The 19,433-nt window shown below is 61.2% G+C and overlaps 1 protein-coding gene across 1 annotated transcript in view; it reads right to left on the bottom strand.

The window, feature by feature from the left end:
• Window positions 1–19,433, bottom strand: part of MACF1 (microtubule actin crosslinking factor 1) — a 147,768-nt gene that overhangs the window by 100,583 nt on the left and 27,752 nt on the right. The window contains 4 exon segments of the mRNA XM_059830960.1: window positions 3,989–4,081; window positions 5,872–5,949; window positions 8,692–8,781; window positions 9,988–10,049. Of these exon segments, the coding sequence (XP_059686943.1) occupies window positions 3,989–4,081; window positions 5,872–5,949; window positions 8,692–8,781; window positions 9,988–10,049 (323 nt within the window).

The raw sequence follows: 19,433 nt of genomic DNA, 5'->3' as shown, positions 1-19,433 counted from the left end.
GCTTGTCCCGGGGCGTGCAGAGCTTGGCCAAACCCAAAGGCGCCTTCAGCCCACCCTGTCACCCCCAAAGAGTGACCTCCAAACAGCAACAACGGGCTCCAAAATCAAACTCCTCCTCCTCTCGGCCCCCCCTTGGAGCAGGCAGAACCCCCACACCTCCACGTCCACCCGCTGCCGCCTGCCTGGGAGCTGCGCACGGGCAGCAGGAAGGGGACACCCCAAACTTGTGCCCGACCAAGTAGCCCCGAGGGCACGTGCACCACCAGTGACAGCAAGCGCGCTGCCGACAGCGAACGCAACAGCACCGAGAGCCCGTGCGACTGCCAGCCGCACCCAACAGCTCCGGCGAGAGCCGCTCTCCGGCCGCCCGTGCCCAGAGCGGAGGACAGGAGGGGTCAGTCCCCAGGGAATGGTCTCCCAGCAGAGATGCTCAGAGGGGAAAAGGCTTTGGGAGCTTTCTGCACCAGAGTCATCCTGCCCACACTCAGCACAAGATTACATCTCGCCGAGATGACCGTCCCCAGGGGCCACTAGGATCTGGGGTCCACTGAACCAGGTCCACCCCACTCCAAAAAGGGGGTGAGGGTACACGCAGACACTGACCATTCCTCCAGCCGTCCCCGAGCTCCCTCTCCAAGCCCGGCCCTCCGCAGCGAGCCTGCAGCCGCCTTCAGAGGGAGACGCCACGGTCCCACCAGCTCCAGCACCCTTGGCCAGCCGGCGTGCCGGGTCGCTGCCGTACCCCGAGGAGCTCTGCGCTGCGCCGCCGCTGCGCCCGCTGAAGGAGGACGGGCTGCGGGAGGCCGGCAGTCCATGCCCATCTCCCTCCCCGGCCCGAGACGACGGCAACCCTGAGGTTCTCCCCACGCTGGGGTTTTCTAGCTGATCCACCATGGGGGACGGTGTAGACAGCTCCGAAACGGTGCCCGGCTCTGCCATGGAGAAGAAGGTCCACGCAGCGCTGGGATCGTTGCTGCCTCCTCTCCCCCAGGCATCCAAGGCACTACCGGCCCCCGTCTCCTGGCTCTTCGCTGGCTCCTCGCTGGACACGGCGCTCGCCGGGGACAGGAGCCCCTCTGCGCGGCCATCGGTCCCCCCACGTAGGGGCAGCAGCACGGCCCGGCGGCTGCCCGCACCGCTCCTCTGCAGCTCGACCAGCTGGCTCACCGCCTTCTCGCAGTCCTTCTCAGCCGGGTTGTCCAGCAAGCGGGCGATGACGGTGGTGCCTTCCTCCAGGCAAGCCCTCGCCGCGCCCGGCCGCCGCGGCTCCAGCACCAGGCGAGCTTTCTGCACCTCCCCCTGAAACCGCTCCTTCACCTGCACGATGAACCCGGGGTGCAGGGCCACCGGGTTGGGGTCCCCCCCGTGACGCCGACTCGTGGAGGGCTCCTCTCCTCCCTCCTGCCGGGGGGCTGCCTTCAACTTCCGCACCTCCTCATCCTCAGCGACCTCCAGGGCTGGGGGCTCCTCCTGCGGGGCTGCCTCCGGCATTGCTCTCCTCTTCCCCCTCCGCCTCCGTTTAAAGCGAACCCTTTTTTTGGGAGATAGGGGTGCCTTTCCCACAGCTTTTTCTTTCGGCTCTTTAACACAGCCCAGAGAATTCCCCATCTCCTCCTCCTCCTCAGCGCCGGCAGCAACGCAGCTAAGCGAGTCGCCGGCTCCCGAATAAATCCCAAGCTGGGCTTCATCGGATCAAACGCACGCCGTACACCGTGCTGCGGACTGCCCCTCGCCGCCGCTCCCTCCCGCCAGCCCTGCTGCTGCCGCCGCCACTCCAGACAGCCATCTTACAGCCTGGGCGCTGTGAGAAGACAAATTCAAAGCATCTCACTGCAGTTCAGAAATCACTTGACCTAAAAGCAGAGGGAGCGGGGATTGGCTGCGGCGTCCTTCTCTCCAAATATGAGGTAATTGGAGCACGGCCCTCGCCAACACAAACAGGGAGCAGGAATCAGGCAGCGGAGTGGGGAGGGGGAGCGGGAGAGGCTGGGGAGGGGGGAGATAAAAAACACAAAACCCGGGGAAGGTTGGCAAAGGTAGCATAAAGGAAGGGGTGGGAGAGAAATGAGGGGGAAAAAAAAAAAGCAGGGAGGAGTCAGAGCGGCTCTGCATGCATGCCAAGGGGGACGCGGAGCTGCCGCCACGCCGGCTCCCGCAGGGGTGTTTCTCTCCAATTCCGGAGGTTTTCTCCTTAATTCTTCATGCCGGGAGCCCCAAGAGACGGGCTCATATGCCCACCCTCCGGCCAGGGTCAGCCGGCTCGGGGCACGGAGGGGCGGTCCAAGGTGCCCTGGGGAGCCGGCATCACTCCAGGGAGCTGCGGTCGCGGGGTCCCGACAGGCTACGAGCACCGGCGCTCCCATCCCAGTCCGGCCCCGCGTCCTGCCTCTCTCCTGCAGCTCCTGCCCCAAACGCCACCGAGGGCAGGGGTTTGAGGAGCACGCAGCATCCCAACTCCTCTCACCAGCTCGGAAGGACCAGAGAAGCGTAACACACGCCAAAAGCCGGGATGAGACAGAAAACAGGGAGCAGGGGACACTGGCCCACCCCAAACCCCTCCCCAGGTCTCTCCCAGCCGCCTGCCCCCGGGCAGCCGCACTGGGACGCAGGAGATTAAGAGGTTCACAATGGAGCTACAACCCCAGAAAAAATCCCGTTAGCGCAGGCGGGGAGAGGACGCACAGGCTCGCCGGCACGAGCCCAGCGCCCCTGGGGGCCCCCCGTCACCCGCCCTGTCCCCCACGGCAGGGCGGCAGCATCCCTTCGCAGCTGGGCATGGAGGGGACCCAGAAGCTTCTGCTTTCCCCTCTCGTCCCCTGCAGCAGAGCATGCAGCAGGGCAGGGCCACTCTGAGGACAGCGGGGACAGGATGCCACCAGCCAGGGCCCCACCGGAGACGACGGTGACTCATCAGCATCCAGACCCTGCTCGACCCCGGCTGCTTTCCAGGGCCAAAACACGGGCAGAGCGCCTCGTCAGCAGCCTTACACCCAATTTATCCCCATGCTCCCCCAAAAAAACCTCTTCCCAAGAAACACAGGTCAGGAGGGGCTCGCCCAGCGCACGGGGCCAGCCTGGCCGTGCCGGCACGGGGCACACGCGTGGCCCAGCCGAGGCGGCAGTCCCTGGGGCATTGCCCACTCATCCTCCAAAAATGAAAAGCTTCCTCATGAGGTCTCAAAGCCAGCACTCGTCTCGTCTGAGAGATGCCAGCAGGGATACGGCAGGGAGGCGGGACACAGCAGCTCCCGGGGGCTCAGTCCCGCGGCAGCGACGGCCCCAGAGCTAATGCCACATCACTAACGAGCTGCTGGCAGCAGCACCACTGAGCAAGCCCCACGTGCCACTGCACTGGTGGCATCAGGGGCCAAGTATTGTCCCCCTGAGGACATCAAAGCTACAACCAGATAATGTGAGGTTATTAAAGACCTGAGACCCTGTTTTGCAAGAGCATCTATAGCACACAATTGCTGGAGACAGTCCTAAGTGCATTCCCCAGCACCCCAGCTGGGTCAGAATGCTTCTCCCATCCCTGTCCTGAACCACTGTCACGCAGCTGACATTTTCCATCCCAACAAAAGATCCCGTGGCTGCGCCGACCACCCAAAGGGCCGGGAGCGCCTTGGGATAACAGCCCCGTGCGGGCATGAGCTCAGCCTGTCCCCCTCCGCGGCCCCCTTGGAATTTGCTCTTCTCCAGAGAGTCAGCTGAGCAAACAGCTACCGCCAACAACCCTGGTGCCAACCGGGAGGCCACCGCACACAACCCATCATTAATGCTTTCATTATGTAAATTATGAGAAAAGGGAGTTGCTATTCTCCAACACCGGTCTCCATGACACTGCAACGTGTGTTGATCCTCCAGACGGATCTGCGTGCCGGCATCGCCGCGAAACACGCGGAGAGACAGATGCCAATGCCCCGAGGAGACAACAACACACTCCCGCCATCCATCCCGCGTCCTTCGGCAAGAAATTCTCACGACCTACCTGGAAGTGGAGGATGATCGTCCATATGAGCCCCAGGGTGAGCTTGGGGTTGCCGTCCGTAATGTCATCGTTGCGAATGTTCACCAGTTTCACCTGAAGGAGAAGGAACAGGGTCAAAACATCCCATCAGCCTCACCCACAGAGAGGAGGGGGACACGTCCCCAGCCACGCTGTCCCCAGGGCCACCCTAAGCACTCTGTGGGGAGCGGACACGCAAGACTCCAGTGCTTCCCGAAGAGGCAGCGAGGCCACGCCACGCCCCGGCTCGGGAAGGGAGGAAAGGAAGGATTTTTCACGTCTCTAGCACCCTCCATCTAGAAGTGCTTTCCCAGCACTTAACAGCTTTATTTCAGCCCACACGGAGAAGTGCCTCATCCCCGAAGCCCTGAGCACTAGTGCATAATTTAATAGCTACAGACCACAGAGCATGGTTAAAAGAGGATGGCCGAGCTTTATTAACTCCCTCCTGGGTTCTAAACCAAGCTGCTAACCAATCAGCCCTAACAAAGGCAGAAACGCCAGTGCCGCCCTCGCTGAGGTCCAGCGCCCACCGAAAGCCCCCGTCCTGGCCGACTCTGGCCCCACGCAGTCCCAGAGCTGCTCCCTCCCGGCTGCTTTGCTCTAGGGTGGTTTAAATGCATGTGCAGTCCCCAAACCCCACGGAGATGCCTGCAGCACCAGCGCCGGCGCTTCCAGCAGATGCAAACTGGAGCGGTGCTGCCCGGCCGCTGCTCCTGCTCTCCTTGCAGCCGCCTTCCCGGGAGCTGCCACGTGCTTTGGGCTCTTCTCCCCCAGCGGGCTCCCCACGGGGGTGTCCCCGCTCCCCAACACTCAATGGGACCCCACAATGTCTAGCAGGAGCATCTGGGGGAAGATGTCCCAGCAAGGCTGCTGTCACCAGGCCATCACGCTTCAAAGGAAAAAGCTGTTTCATCCAAGCAGAGAAACAAGCTCCCAAGAGCCCCGGCAAAATGTCTCTATCAAGGGGCTGGGGAGGAGGCGGGCGGGGGCTGGAAGCGGCTCACCCTCCCTGGAGTGGGGCACGTGCTCAAATTTATTCAGTGCCCTCAGGCCAGTAGAGAGAGAAAAATCTCTGCTTCAGCATGAACTGGTACAATTTATCATCGCCTCCGCATATCTGAGGAGCATCACGTCTGGGAGACCTGACCCAACAGGCGGAACAGGACACCCAGCCCCAGGGCTGCGGGGGTTTCACCTGCACAGCCAACAAGTCTCGGGATGCATCCCACCGCTCCGGGCGGGATCTGCCCCAGGGTGCGGAGGATGCCTGATCCCTGCCAGCTGCACAGGCACTGCGGGGCCAGCACCTCCCAAAAGCCCGGCGGAGGGAGCCTGCCCGCCGAAAGCCGAAGGGCGATGCTGCCAGCGGGACGATAGGTCAGTGCTGCCGTCTGGAGGGGTGATGCCGCACAAAGACGCATCCGGCTGCGCCAGCGCCGAGGCCATAGCTGTGTGGGGCTGAGCAGGAGCCAGCTGCCCCATCTCCCCCGAAGCTGGTGGGAAGGCACAGACATGCTGCAGCCGCCCAACCCCACCGCCGGAATCTGCCGGAGAGCCCTGGGTGAGGCTTTCGGGGCGCAGAAGTGACTGTCTGCGACATTTGCAAACCCCTTCCCAGAACTGGAGTCTGATCCTTCATTTTGATACTAGTTTTTGTGCCGCATGGGTGGTTCTGAGAGCACACAACGCCTACGGGGGAAAGTCCTCTGACAGCCGTCCTCAACCAGCACCGGCACTGCGGGGACGGGCACACCCTGGCACAGGCTGACGCTGCTTCTCAACACCCTTCCCGAGCCCCGACCAGGGGAAAGAACCGCAAATCACCCAGCTCCGCTTCTGGATGAGCCTAAACCAGCCCTTACCTGTCGCTGCTTCAAGAAATCCAAGGCGATCTGCACGTTCTGCAGCCGGTGAAAACGCATCCGCCCCTTCTCACGCGGCTGCAAGAGAGAGGAGACAGCTTCAGGACAGGCTCGCGGGGCCGGGCCGGCAGCACCCCGCATGCACAGCCGCCCCCCGCATGCCCCCGGGAGCCGCCTGCAGCGGCCCCCCACGCTCAGCGTGCTGGTGTGACCCCCCGTGCACTCCACACACCCTGCTCTATCTTCTTGCTCTGGAGGCAAAGAAAGTCATTGCTACGCAAGATCCTGCTGAAAGAGGGCAGAAAGCCCACGGTGGGGCACGGAGGTGGGAAGACCCTGAGGTGTAGACCTCCTTGAGTGCCACGAGACCCCAGGGGTCTGCACCCAGGCTCCAAGACGGGCACCGCACGGCTGCCGGCAGCAGGGAAGATTGGCTTAGCCTCTAGATCCCAGAGCAGGATCTCACCCATCCCATGGTCAGCCAGACAAGCTGGGAAGAGGGCTCAGCAAAGAGAGCTTTACCCGAGCGGGAACAGAGTCCGACCCATCCAGGCGGAAGCAGAGCAGGTCTGCTCCGCAGCAGGACGTGAGGACCCGGGCAGGGACCGACCACAGGTCCCCACTGATGGCGGAGAAACCCTGACCTCAGCATCAGCCCCTGCAGACCCGGCTCAGCTCCTCCCGCGTGCGGGCAGGGGCGGCTGCTCCAGGTACCATCCCTGAACCCTTCGGGAGGGGAGAAATGAGATGCCCTGGGCTGTGCTCATCACCGCTGCTGCAGGCGGGAGATTTTCCAAGGTATCCGGTGGCTGAGCCATAGCCCAGGGAAGGAGCAGGGGAAGGGCCGGGCACACAGCTTCGACCTCCGTGTGGGAGCCCGGCCAGCCAGTATGGGATGCTGGGTCTGCTCCGAATCAGCAGGAGGGGAAGGATCAACACCCAAATCCTGATCTGGGCTTCAATAGGAGGTGTCACCAGGGTGCCCTGACCCATAAGGACACCCCAAGTCCTTTGAGTCACCTTCCTTCCCCAGTCTGAAGGAGCCATCCCCGCAGGGGAACATCTCCAGCGCTGCAGGGGACCGGAGCCTGGCTCCTCCTGCGCTGCTCCAGGAGGGAGGTGACACTGTGCACAAGGGAATCGTCACCCCCAGTAAAAGGGCTGGAAAATACACCTTCTCTTGCACCTGAGCAAGGTTTTGGGGTCCGGCTCCTTCAGGGTAACCCTCAGCTGGGGCCGGGCTGTGCTCGTTCCCACCTCCACTCACATGCACGGGGTCGCCGGTCGCGCCCCAGACCCCACGGTGGCACCAGCCCCCCGAGAAGGTGCCCGTGCGCAGAGCCTGTCCATGCAGTGCGAGGTGAGCAGCCATCACCGCAGCCCCCCGGGGGGGCCCGGCCAGCAGCAGTGTGCAGCACCCATCCCTGTCCCCTCCCGCCCCGGGGGGGGGACACATGCTGTCACACCGGGTGGGTGGCGTGCCCTGACTGCAGGCCGACACTGCAGCGCACGCGCAGATAATCCAGTTAACGTGAACACAGCCCAGTAACGAGGACCGCGGCGTCGGCTGCCTCTCCGCTCATACAGCTTCCCCTCCGCAGAGCCTCGCTCAGGGTGACCACCCTGGGCAAGTTGGGTGGGTTTTATCGAAAACCCCGGCTAAAACTGAGAAGAGGGGAAGGTCAGAGCTCCCAGCGACGCTGGGCTGCGCTGGACTATCTGCCGGCACTCCAGTGTCTGCCAGGGATACGCTGCGGCCAGGGCCAACTCAACCTACTTCTTCATCATCATCATCTTCCTCCTCACGCTCTTCGCTGCTTGCACGGCACCAGGCCGGCGCTCTCACCAGGCGAAGGCTCCTCTGAGCTGGCGGCTCTATTTGCTAACGAGGAGGGGAGGGACAGCGGCGGTGGGAGGGTGACACAACAGGGAGACAGAATGGAAACCAAAATGCAACACCCAGGTAAAAGGAAAAACAAAAGAGCGGGGATGAAGGCGGCTGGATCTCCGGGGCACATCCCGGGCTCGACCACGGAAATTTCCCCCCAGCTTTGAAAGCCGAAGCGAAGAGAAGGAAGCTGTCTGGATCGCAAATAGCTCGATCCAACTTTTCAGCCCCCACAAAAACTGATTTGGCATCTCTGGAGGGTAAGGGAGGGAGTTAGGAGATCTTTGCCCAGATCCTGTTTTAGGGGAAAACTAAAATAATTCCTGCTGTGCTACCCTGTTGCAGCAATCAGGATCTTCCCAGAGCTGAGTGAACGTGTCAGTCTGAGAAGGAGGAGGAGGAGGAAGGAGGGGGAACTCTACGATGCTCAAGATGTAGGAAGGGGTTTGCACAGCACCAACTGCTACAAATCCAGCTCGTGAGGAGCCGAGCACGGGGCAGGAGCGAGGAGCGTGCCCTCTGCCAAATCTGAGCTAAACCGCCAGGCACACTGTCACAGAAACAGCTTTAGTCAAAGCCACTGTTATCCATTATTTTAAATATGGAGCCAAATCTAGAAGACGAAGGCGTGTAAGCCTTCACAAAGAGAGGGCTCTACCCAGGGCACCGCCAGCCAGCGGCTTTAATCACACGCCTTGGTGGTATCCAAGAGACCAGCCTGGGGAACACAGGTCTGAGTGAAAATAAATAAAATAGTAATAATGATAAATAATAATAGTAATAATAATAATAAAAGAAACAACGACAGACATTTGAAAACAAAACTACGGCATAAAAAATGACAGCTGACGGCTGGGAGCGGCGGGGAGCATGGGGAGGACGGCGGGGACTGGGGGGGTCAGCAGCGTCGCTGCCCAGCCGCGGGGACTTACCAGCTTCACTCCCGACAGCACCTCCAGGAGGGAGATGAGGTTGTGGCCATCTCGCAAGTCTTCGTAGAGGTCGTTGATGTGCTTGCGCACCTGCGGAGAGCCGGGCAGGAAAAGCCATCAGATCCGCTCGCCCTCCGGCGCTCTCCCACTGTTTGCAAGAGCGCGGGAGGAAGGCAGCGGCATCTGCAAGCAGACTTCTCCCTCCAAGCCGCGTGCATTTAAAATGGTTATTCCAGAATTATCGCTAAGGAAAGCGGCCTCCCGTTTCCCAAATGACCTGGCAGAAGCTTCTGCCAATTTTTCGTGCGAAAACAAACTGTTAAACCATCCGTACTCCGGGCAATCCCATAATATTGCACTCAGCCCTCTGCAGAAAGGGTAGCTCCGTCCTGAAGCGATGGTTTAATTGCTTACGCTACCTCACAGCGTCTCCCAAAACACGGCACCTACCTTCCATCTGAGAGCAGAGGAGGTTTCTGTGGGGCTGCGAGCGCAGGCTGACCGCACGCAGCCTCTGTTCCTGCTCTCCCCCCAGACTCCCAGACCTTGCCCTGGGGTTTTACTCGGCCGGGAATCCCCGGATGTTTTCCCCCAGCAGCCTCAAGCTGGGGGCCTCAAGATTTTCCTTTTTTCCCCGCTTTGTAAGATTAGAAAGTAGCCAAAAGCTTGACGCAGAGGTTTGCAAAGCCAGCAGGAAAATACAGCTGTGACAACTAATGCCCAAACAACTTCTTTTTTGGGTTTTGGTTGTTTTTGGTTTTTTTTCAAACAGAGAATTAATTAAAACACACCTGGCATTAACCAAGAAAAGCAGGAGGCACCTTGCGGTGCGATCTTAATCCCGCTTAGCTCCCTATGGCTGCAAGCATCTCCCTTCACATACTGTGAGGCTCCTCTCCACGCTCCCCTCGAAAGACAAAAAAGCCCCTTTGCCCTGGCAGAGGGGCACGAGGGGGGAGCAGCCCCACGCCGGGACCCCCTCCTTCGCCCCGGTTTCCCCACGGCCCCATGCGGGAGGATGCACAAGCCTCGTCTTAAAGCAAGGACCGGGCACTCAAGAGGCAAATGTAATAAAAAAGGCTGCGTGGCGATGTTACAGTGCCCTCCAAAGGCATCGGCACATTTCCACCGCAACCGTCTCTTCTCTGAGTACAGAGGCGTATGAACACTCGAATCCAATGCAAAAATTCCCAGACCAAAAAAAAAAAAAAAAGGCATTTATCTGCCAGTCCTGAGCCAGAACGGACAGACAGACGGTCATTTAACCGGCCTTATAATAAAATACGTGACTCTTACCTTCATCAAGTGTTTATTGACCCATTTAGTGAAGGTTTTCTTTTGGACTCTGTCCCGTTCATCTGTCAAAAGAAGACAAAGGCGGCTCTCGGTCAGTGTTTCTCATGCAGAAACTCAAACGACTTTGAAATGAGGGGAAGAGACAGAGGAATCGCCGCCGGTGCCAGGACCGCCGGACAGATCCTGCGCCCGCGCAAGGGAACAGAGGCTGCTTATTCACGGGTTAGTGTGGGACGGGGCCGTTCACGCGGCTCCGACATCTCGCTCGGGCAGGGAGGTAGGAGCATCCGCACAGCTAGAACAAAATACACTGCTTTTTTGGGGGGAGAATAGCGTTATTCGAATGAAAGCAGTGTGGATGATTGGGATGGGTATAGCTGCAACTGGCAGCAGCAACTGAACCCCCAAAATGTATTCCCCCAGCCAGGACCCCCGCACCTCCTCGTCCCCCCTGGAGGCAGTGCAGGGAGGGAGGTGGGGTTTGCCTGAGCCCCCCCACTTTAGGAGGGTGTCCCCCTCCCCTGCCCGCTCCTGGAAGGCTTTAATGCATTACATAAACCTCGCAGATGTCCCGTAACAGGCCTCTGCTGGGCACCAGCAGCGTGTGCAATTAGCAGCTTATTCTGTCTCTGTATTTTTGGTTCATTGGATTGTCAGGATTTAATGTTTATTTCTGTCCCGCAGCTCAGTCGAGGGCACCCTGGCCGGATGCTGGGAGCTCTGAATGCCGGCAGGACAGGGTGACAACATGGGTGCTGTCCCCAGGGGGTCCCAGTCCCGGGGGAGCAGCAGGGGTGGCCGCCAGCCCCATGGGGTGACGGGACGGGCGGTTCGTGGTGATGCCAAGCAGCAACGCGGGCTGGGGGAGCGGCTGGCAGGCTTTGCCCCTGCCTGTTCTCAGTGCAATAAAATAGTATCACATGAAAAACAAAGGCAAACAAGGCGAAAGGAGAAGGCATGAGATGGGGCCACACTGCTGGAGGGTCCCGTGGGGCGCAGGGGGATCCCGCTCAGCCGCTGCCCGGGCAGCGAGGAGGGCTCAGGGCAACCCCGGCAGCCAGCCCTGTGCCAAATGGGATCGCCTGGTTTTAACAACAGCACCTCAGAGGAAAGAGAGTGCTTCGGTACCGGCCCACGGCACGTGACCCCAAGCTCCCAAGCGCTGCCACGTGCAGCCCAGGGGATCCCTGGGATAGAGTGGGAACGGACGAGCCCCGCTACCCCAAGACATCCCTTTGACACCACGGTCCACCAAGCAGAAGCACCCCTTGCTTTGGTTTTAAGCCAAAAATCAAGAAAAGGGAGAAAACCAGCATGTCTCGGCCCAGGCTCCCAGCCACGCTGTGTGTCCTGCCCGGATGGCCCCACGTACCCCTTCCCGGGGTGGGGGGGTCACTGGGGGGTCCCTGCACCGGCTGGGCAGCCACGGCCCCAGGGGCCCTTGGGCAAACCTCCCCACGCCTCAATCCACACAGATTTGAAAGCACCATCGAACATCCCTCCTCCTCCTCATCCACCCCACAGCTTCCCCCATCCAAAAGCACGGCAGTAAAACACGTGGCACACCGCTGGCATGTCACCTCCCCTGCATCCCGCTCCGTCCCCCGGCTGCGGCACGTAACCAGGTGCCGAAAACTATCCACCGCTTGAACCACGGCCACCCTCGCTCCCCACCCTGCCAGGCTCTGGCCTCGGCACGGCTTCCCAGGACAATGCGGCCGAGCCACGGAGCTGCCGCCTGGCACCGCCGGCCACCGCCTGCAATAGGAAGCTGCGTCACCCCCACGTGCTTTTAGGGACCTTTCCTTTACCTGACCCCCCCCCAGAGCCACTGTGCCAGGTCCCTTCCCCAACCCAGCATTAATTCAGGGTGGATAAAGTTTGAGCTGTCCCCTGCCGATGGCACAGCGCCGGCGGCACGGTGGGGGCTGCCGGCAGGCCGGGAGGAGAGGGCGGCGGGTACTAACCGATGCAGCACATCCGGCACACCAGGCAAGCGCTCAGCCGCCTCTTCTCCCCAGAGAGATGCCGCCTCTCCATCGCCCGAGCCCGGGATGGTTCCGGCAAAGCGGCAACTGCCTCCCGGCTCCTGGGGAAGGGTCTTCTGGCGGCACCACCCGCTTGCTGACCTTGGCCCCAGCGGGTGCGGGTGGGTGACTTCTCAGCCACAGCTCCTCCCACCGCACCACTTCCTACACCCGCTGCCCCCGGCACGGGCACCCGCCGTTCCTCCTCCGGGGCATCGCCGCAAACCCCATCGCAACGTCAACGGCTGCTTCGCCCGGGCTTCGCTTCCCCGGGTGCTCCCGGCCGAAGGTACCACCAGCGCGGCAGCTCTGTGCCAGCAAAATCCTCACCGTCCCACGGTCCCGATGGCCGGCAAAGCTGCTCGGAAAGCTCTCAGCGAGGAAGGGGAGAGCTGCTCCCTCCTGCAAGCGAGCAAGAGGCGGTGCAGAGCGCGGTGCAGAGTGCGGTGCAGAGTGCGGTGCAGCTCCCGGCAGCGGCAGCAGAAAGCCGGTGGGCTGGGGGTGCGGACGCAGGCTCGCCCTGTGGAGCTGGGCACTGCCCCGCCGTCAGGCTCTTGGCTTGTTTCTCCTCGTCTTGTTTTCCAGTTAATTGCACCAGGGACAACAAGGACAATGCCGGGCTGTTCTCCCCACTGCCGCCTGCCCGCCCGCAGCTTCTTCCCAAATCATTTCCCGGGTCCGAAACACTGGAGCCGGGACCCGGCTGCAGCCCCGCTTGGCACGCGGGGAGATAACGGAGGCCTCCTTATCACCGCCTCTCTTCCTTTTCTTCTAAATATAATCCCTCTGCAGACCTTCTGCCGGCAAGAGCCCCGCCGCCCCGGCCAGGAGGGCGAGAGGAGCCAGGCTGCTGCTGGGGGAAGGCAGGAGCGTGTCCCCGAGCATCACAGGGAGCACGCGGGGACAGGGGCACGTCACCGAGTCCCACACGGAAAGTCTGCAGCAAGCCACCTCTGGCGCTGGATCCGGGGGGTGCTTGTGGGCCAGCGGCTCCTCGGTGCGCTCCCTCTTCCCATTTCCTGCAGAAAGTGATTTTTTTCTTCCTTTTTTTTGCCCCGTCTCACCACCTTTGGGTGGTTCCTGGGCTCTAACCAGGTTACACCTCCCCACCCCGCACCCGCGCTATCGTCTGAGCTAATAATAATGCACGGTTACTGCTTACCAACAATGTTAAGGCATTGCAAGCTTATCTCTCCCTGGCTAATCTTTTCCAGAGTCACTCTGATAAGCAACTTGTTGCAACCCCCCCCATGCTTGTCCTCTCCCCTGTCTAGCAGGGGTTCGCTGGCCCCAGCCACCGAGAACCACCCTGTCACCAGCCAGGGACAGCTAGCAGAGGCGATGGCCGGGGCAGCAGGCAGGCAGGGCACGGCCAGAGGGAAGGTTATGGTGGCTAGAGGACATCTGCACCACTCCGAAGACAAGCCAGCGGCGGGCGAGGGCAGGAGGCCGACTGTGGAGCCTCGGGTCCCCTCGCACACAGGGCACGGAGCAAAGGCTGGTGGCAGCGACGCAGGGAACGTCGGCGGCAAACAGAGACCCTGCTGCCTGCAGCACCAGTGAAAACCACAGTCCTTAACTGAACACTCACATATGCCACACATCCATTCGATGGTTTCCAGCACCACCGATGCAGTCGGAGCCACACGGATGCTTCCAGCTGCAAAGCTCTTTTGGGTTGCTGCTTTCGCAAGACTGGTGAGAATCGCAGGGAAGAAAAAGCCGATGAGCCAGGCAACAACACAGCCTGAGCCCAGCTGAGACGCAGCCGTCCCAGCCCTGGGGCGCAGGGACCATGGCAGGACAGCCCGGGAGCGCTCCGAGACCTGCCCCGGCTGCTCCCAGTGCAAGCGAGGAGCAGGGTTCAGCTGCCTGCATCTCAGCTGCCTGCATCTCAGGCCCAAACCTCAGCAGGACCACACATGCTCTTTAATTCCCTCCCCACCTCCCCTCCCCTCATTGCACATCAGAACGCAGCTCCCCGCATCCCCAGAAACGGGGATCCCAAAAGCACCAGGGCACCGTCTGCTCTCCCCCAGGGCAGTGGGAATCCCCCACGGAGGTGCCAGAAGCAGCAAGGACCACGGAGCAGAGGCGACCGCCCAAAGGGGAGGTGGGTTTTGGGGTTTTCCCCACTGCTGTTGGTCCCCCAAGCGAACCCAGCTAGCAAGGGGGAACAGGGAAATCCATCCTGCCCCATAGCTGGTTCCCAGCGCCCCGAAACCGGGGGCATCAGCTGAGCGTGGGAAGAAAAGCTCCCACTCACCGTGCCGCCGGACCCCAGGGCCCCCAGGCACTTGCCATCATCACAGGGAAGGCTCCCGCAGGCGCCATGTGCCGGAGACCCTCCCGTCACCACCACAACACCCTGCACAGACATTTCCCCCCGCCCCGTTTGCCCGCGGCAGCCTCCGTCCTGGCAGCCAGCCTGTCCCAGCAGTTCCCAGCACACCCGGCCAGGAGCTGCTGCTCCCCTCCAGGATCTTTCCTCCATCATCGCTGGCCTCGCTCGCTGTCAGACTCCATCCCCGTTCACCTCCTCCTGCCTCGGGCTGCTGCTGCGAGAGCCCGGTCCCAGCCCCAGGCGCCGGCGGGACAGTGGGTGCCTGGCCAGGCACCCTCCCTAACCCTGGCCAAGCACCCTCCGTCCCGCCGGCACCCGGGGCTGGGATGGGACCGGGCTCTCCGGTGCGCCCCTGGGATGGCCCTTTGCCATCCTCGGAACCGAGCCCGGGCTTTCAGTGTCCCCCACCAGCTCCTTCAGCTTCTCCTGCTGGAATAAAGCCTGGAAGCAGCTCCCAAGCTTCCTGCTCTTGCTCATTAATTCCTGCTAAAGCCAAAGGAATACGGGAGACGTCAGAGGGGGCACTGCGCTGGATGAGCTCGCGGAGATCTTGGGGACATCTCCGAGCCCACACTCAGCGTGAAAGCGGCTCTGTGCATTAAACAGGGAGAGCCAGCCTTGGGGTGAAGGAGGGTTTTGTTATGTATAAATATCTAGAAGCAAATTTTGAAAGCGTTGAAACCCATCGCTTTCGCTTTGAACTCCTTCAAGGCAAGCAAAGAACGGGAATGCGCTTTTTTTTTTTTTTTTTAAGGTGGTACTTTTAAGATGGGGGATATGCAAAAAACCTGGCTGGCTCAGGAGCACGAGGTATTTAAAATGTGCTGGCTGCCAACTCGCAGGCTGACATAATCCATCATGACAGCAGAGCTGACCGGGCAGGATTTACAGAGCCTTTCGAAACAGGGAGAAGAAACTGCGCCTGATTCAGCCTGGAAGAATGCACAGGAGATACCTGCGGTGGAAAACTATCCAGCACCCGGATATTTAAAGAGGGAGATACCTGAGAAGTGGTGATGCAAAGGAGACCCGGGCGGATGCTCAGCAGAGCTGGACGAGCATCGCAGAGCAACAAAACCTGCTGCAAGATGACCCTCGTTTTCCAGGATGCTGCGCCCGTGGGGTGGGTATTACCTGACCTTTACTGGGAAGGAGTGACGAAGGAAAACAGATATTGAATATACTTGCTGCTTGCAACACTTGCACCGGGATTTTTTCCAAAAGGGATGGATTTCTGCAGGGCGAAGCAGCGGGTGGGTGCGGTACGGGGGTGAGGAGCTGGGAGAAGACAGTCAGGAGTCGGGGGGTCCCTAGACGGGGTCCCACAACGCTGCCCGGACACCGAGATGAATTAAGTGGACAGGGGACGGCGGGTCAACAGGCGGAATTGCAGCAAGGCTGGGTTTAGTGGGTGACAGGGCGTATTTCTGCATGTTTGTGCAACTCAGTCTCAGTATCTCTCTCCCAGTAGTGTTGGGGGAGGAAGGAAGAAGTGTTCCCCAAATATTGCTCACGGGATGAAGTCCCTGCGCACTGCCCAGGTGCCGCAGTCCTGTTCCTTTGCATGGAAAAAGGGAAAGAAAAGGGCGAATCAGTCACAGACGCGGGGAAAAGGCCCCGTGCAGAGGCACAGGAGAGAACAAGCCCTGCTAGAAAAAAAAGAGGGAGGAATCAAAACAAACAACTCCCAGGAGGAAGAGGTCGGGACGGAGACCTTGTCCGGGGCCCGGAGCTATCGCGCATCCCTGTAACGAATCCTTGCCCTCCTCAGGCGGCAGTCATGTGCGAGCCCTATTTTGGGAAACTGAGGCAGGGTCAGCCTCAGCTGCTCAGCGAGCTCGTGCCAGTGCCGGGAAGAGCTCCCGGGGCCGCGTCTTGTCGCTGCTGGCGTCGGTGGCTAACCGAGACGCTGCTGTCACGGCGAGGGGTGGGAGGGACGCCCGCCTGCGCCGGGGCAGGAGCCGGGAGGCAGAACACCAGCCACGTGTCGCGGGCTTGTGCCGAGACAAAAAGCAGCCTCGTCCCCAGCGAGACACCCCCCATCCCGCCGCTCCCACCCCCCACGTGTGCCGGGAATGGGTGACGAGACCAAATTTAGGCACCGAAACCTCCGCTCCCCCCCTCCATGGGGACCAGGGCCACCGGGAGGATCCCCGCCACCATGTCCTCCTCCCTCTTCCCTGCCAGCCACGTCCGTCCCTGCCTACGCCACCGCCACGGCTCTCGGGGAGGGAAAACAAGCCGTGACCCTTGCCGGCGGCACGCCGGCCATCTTAGTGCCTCTCCCCCTGCGGGGGCCGCCCCTACCTTCTCTGCTCCGGCTCCTCCAGTACAGGACGCCGGCGATGCCCAGGACGTGGCTCAGGACAAAGGCGGCGGGCGGCAGATAGGAGCTCTCCGAAAGAGGCATCGTCCCCTACTCCCGGCCCGCTATCCCGAGCCCGGCTCTGAATTTCTTTCTCCTGAAGCTGCCGCTGCCGGAGCCCGGCATCGCCGGGAGGGCAAGGGGACGGGGAGGCCGAGCCGCTGCCTGCAGAAACTTCGGAAACTTCCTGCCTGCGCCTCTGCCTCGAGCTGGCTGCACCCCCAGAGCTGGCAGGGCTGGGGGACGGCCAGCGTCGCCGGGATGGGGCCAGGAAGATTTGGGAGCTCGGGGAGGCGGGGGGGAGGCGGGTAGAGGGAGAAGGCGAGCGTCAGGCCGAGTCAAACATCTTTCCTCGGCATTCACGCGGCCAAACTTCGTCCCCCCCTCCCTGCTCCGAGGGGGAGAGACGTCATCTCCTCAATTTCCATTCCCAGCCCTGCTGGAAGGTCGGCTGCGGCTCCGGCGGCCGCGGCGAGGGGGGATCAGCGGGAGCAGCTGCCGCACTGGCATCACCGCAACGCCCCACTCTTCATGGGGGGCTCGGGAGCCGCACAAAATCTTGCCCCCCGCAGCGGGTGACAGCCGGCAGCCCAGCCCGGAGTCCCCGGCCCACAGACTGCCCGGTGATGCCAACACGCCCAGGGCAGCCGGGATCGAGGCGGGAGCGGATGGGAGATGCGGGCAGCGCTTCGGTAGCATCCAAGTGGCAGCAGGCAGCTGCTTGGTGGGGGCTCGGTACCCCGGGCTGGACCCAGCGCCAGCCCGCTGGCAGGAAACCCCCTGCCCAGCAAGAGAGGCAAAAGCAAAGGCAACCAAATTTGGGCTTCTGGGCATCGGGTACCCCAAGTGCATTTCCCTCGCCCTGCCTGGATGCCCAGAGATAAACGCATTAATTGCCAGGGCACCGCCAGAGCCCGTGGGGAAATACCCACAAAAGACGCTCTAACACGAGGTTCATCCACCTCCCGGCCCTTCCTGCAGCCGGCTGCCCCGCTCGCCACCACCGCCGCATCGCGCACGGTGAGACTTTGCAGCCCGTTTGTGAACGGTTAGCGCCGTGCTCGGCATTACTCTGGCAGTTTCGCTTCTTTTCGGAACCGTTTCCGGCAGCGGAGGCACAGAAACGGCACAGGGAAACCGAGAGCGGCAAGCCCTGCCGCGGCACAGCCGTTACGGACCCCGGCCCGTTTGCCATTGTAACCACAAGCAAACCGGGCAGAAGGGCTCCTCCAAAGCCTGTTTTGCTTTCAGAGCCCATCGTGTGCCAGGTCCCCCCGCCAGCTCCTAAGAGCAAGAAGCTTGATTTCAGATAGAAAGTTACACAGAATTAAATGCTCATTTTTTGCCTTTACCTTCCCAGAAGGGCTCAGGCAAGAGCGGGTTGTTCTGCCGGCGCTCGGCAGCGAAGGGGAAAGCCGTTAAGGTGCCGCACGCCGCAGCCCGGGGCTGCAGACCTGCGAAACCTCAGCCCGGCTCAGGCTCTGCCGATGGAGAGAGCCGGGAGCCCAGGCTCACGCGTGGCCAGCGCCGGACCGGCTGCCATCCGGCAGCACCGGCTCTGCAGCGTGGAACAGTGAAACCATACGAGGTCTGGGGCGTCACCCAGATACAAGCAGAGATTTGAATTATATTTATAACCCCTGAGCAGCTCCCTAAACCCAACAGCCACAAGCTGGCCAGGGCCACCAAAGAAACCGTATCAAGTAAAACGCGATGGACCCAAACATCGCATCCACGACTTCCCAGCGCCGTTCAGGCTAACGAGACGGGTGACAGAAAATACAGAGAGTTACCCTGGGGCTCGGCGCTGTTGCAATATATTTTCCAGACCTTCAGCCCTGCCTGGATGAAAAATATCCCAGCATAGTTTTCATCTAAAGCAATCTGCTCTCTGTTAAGGCAGAGGAAGCACTGCAGGAGTAATGACCTGCCGGCAGGCACGAGGCCACCATAAATGGGCCCGTGGTCCACCCCGAGCGGGGCAAATAGCACCCTGCAAGGCAGATGGCTGCTGCTGCTGGATGGGGCTGGGATGTGCTGGTGGAAAAGCCTCCGGGAAGCAGGAGCTGGTTTACCCCATCCCCTCGCCCTGGCTGCACCCATGGGTGCTCAGCTGCTCCTGTGCTTCCCGGGTGCTGCACATGCACAGGGGCCGATGAAAAATGCACGGAGCACTGTCAGCTGTTCCAGCTGGACAAGCCTTCGGGCAAAAGAAACCCTTTAAATATGTGTATGAATAGATATAATCATATACAAATATATATATTTATATACATGTATAAACATACATATAAATACCGCGTGCTTATATATAAATACATCCCTCCACTGCACCAGGACACCCCAGGGACACTGGTGGTCCCCCACTTTATTCCACTCGATTTAACACAGTTCCCCCCCTTTCCTTTCCACGCTCCCCTTGCCGGTGCACGCTCCGCACAAGCCAGCCCGGCCGCCTCTCGCCGCTGCAGGAAGCCGATAAGGGCTGCAGCCCAGCCGGCGGCAGCGGACCCGGGGCGCAGGGAGCCAACGGCGGGTTTCGGGGTGACCCGCTGGGGCTGCGGGAGCCGCCCAGCCCCGGATGCAGCTGCCGGCCCCCCCCTTCGCCCAGGGGGAGCAGCCCGAGGCCGCCCCCCCCTCCCTGCCATGGAAACCACCCTGCGCACCCAAAACACAAACAGCTCATTTTAGTTCCTTGCAAGGCGGCTTT

The sequence above is a fragment of the Gavia stellata genome, chromosome 29 (genome assembly GCF_030936135.1).
Source record: "Gavia stellata isolate bGavSte3 chromosome 29, bGavSte3.hap2, whole genome shotgun sequence".
NCBI lineage: Eukaryota > Metazoa > Chordata > Aves > Gaviiformes > Gaviidae > Gavia > Gavia stellata.
The sequence above is the reverse complement of the archived record's forward strand: the minus strand, read 5'-3'. Positions and strand labels throughout refer to the sequence as shown.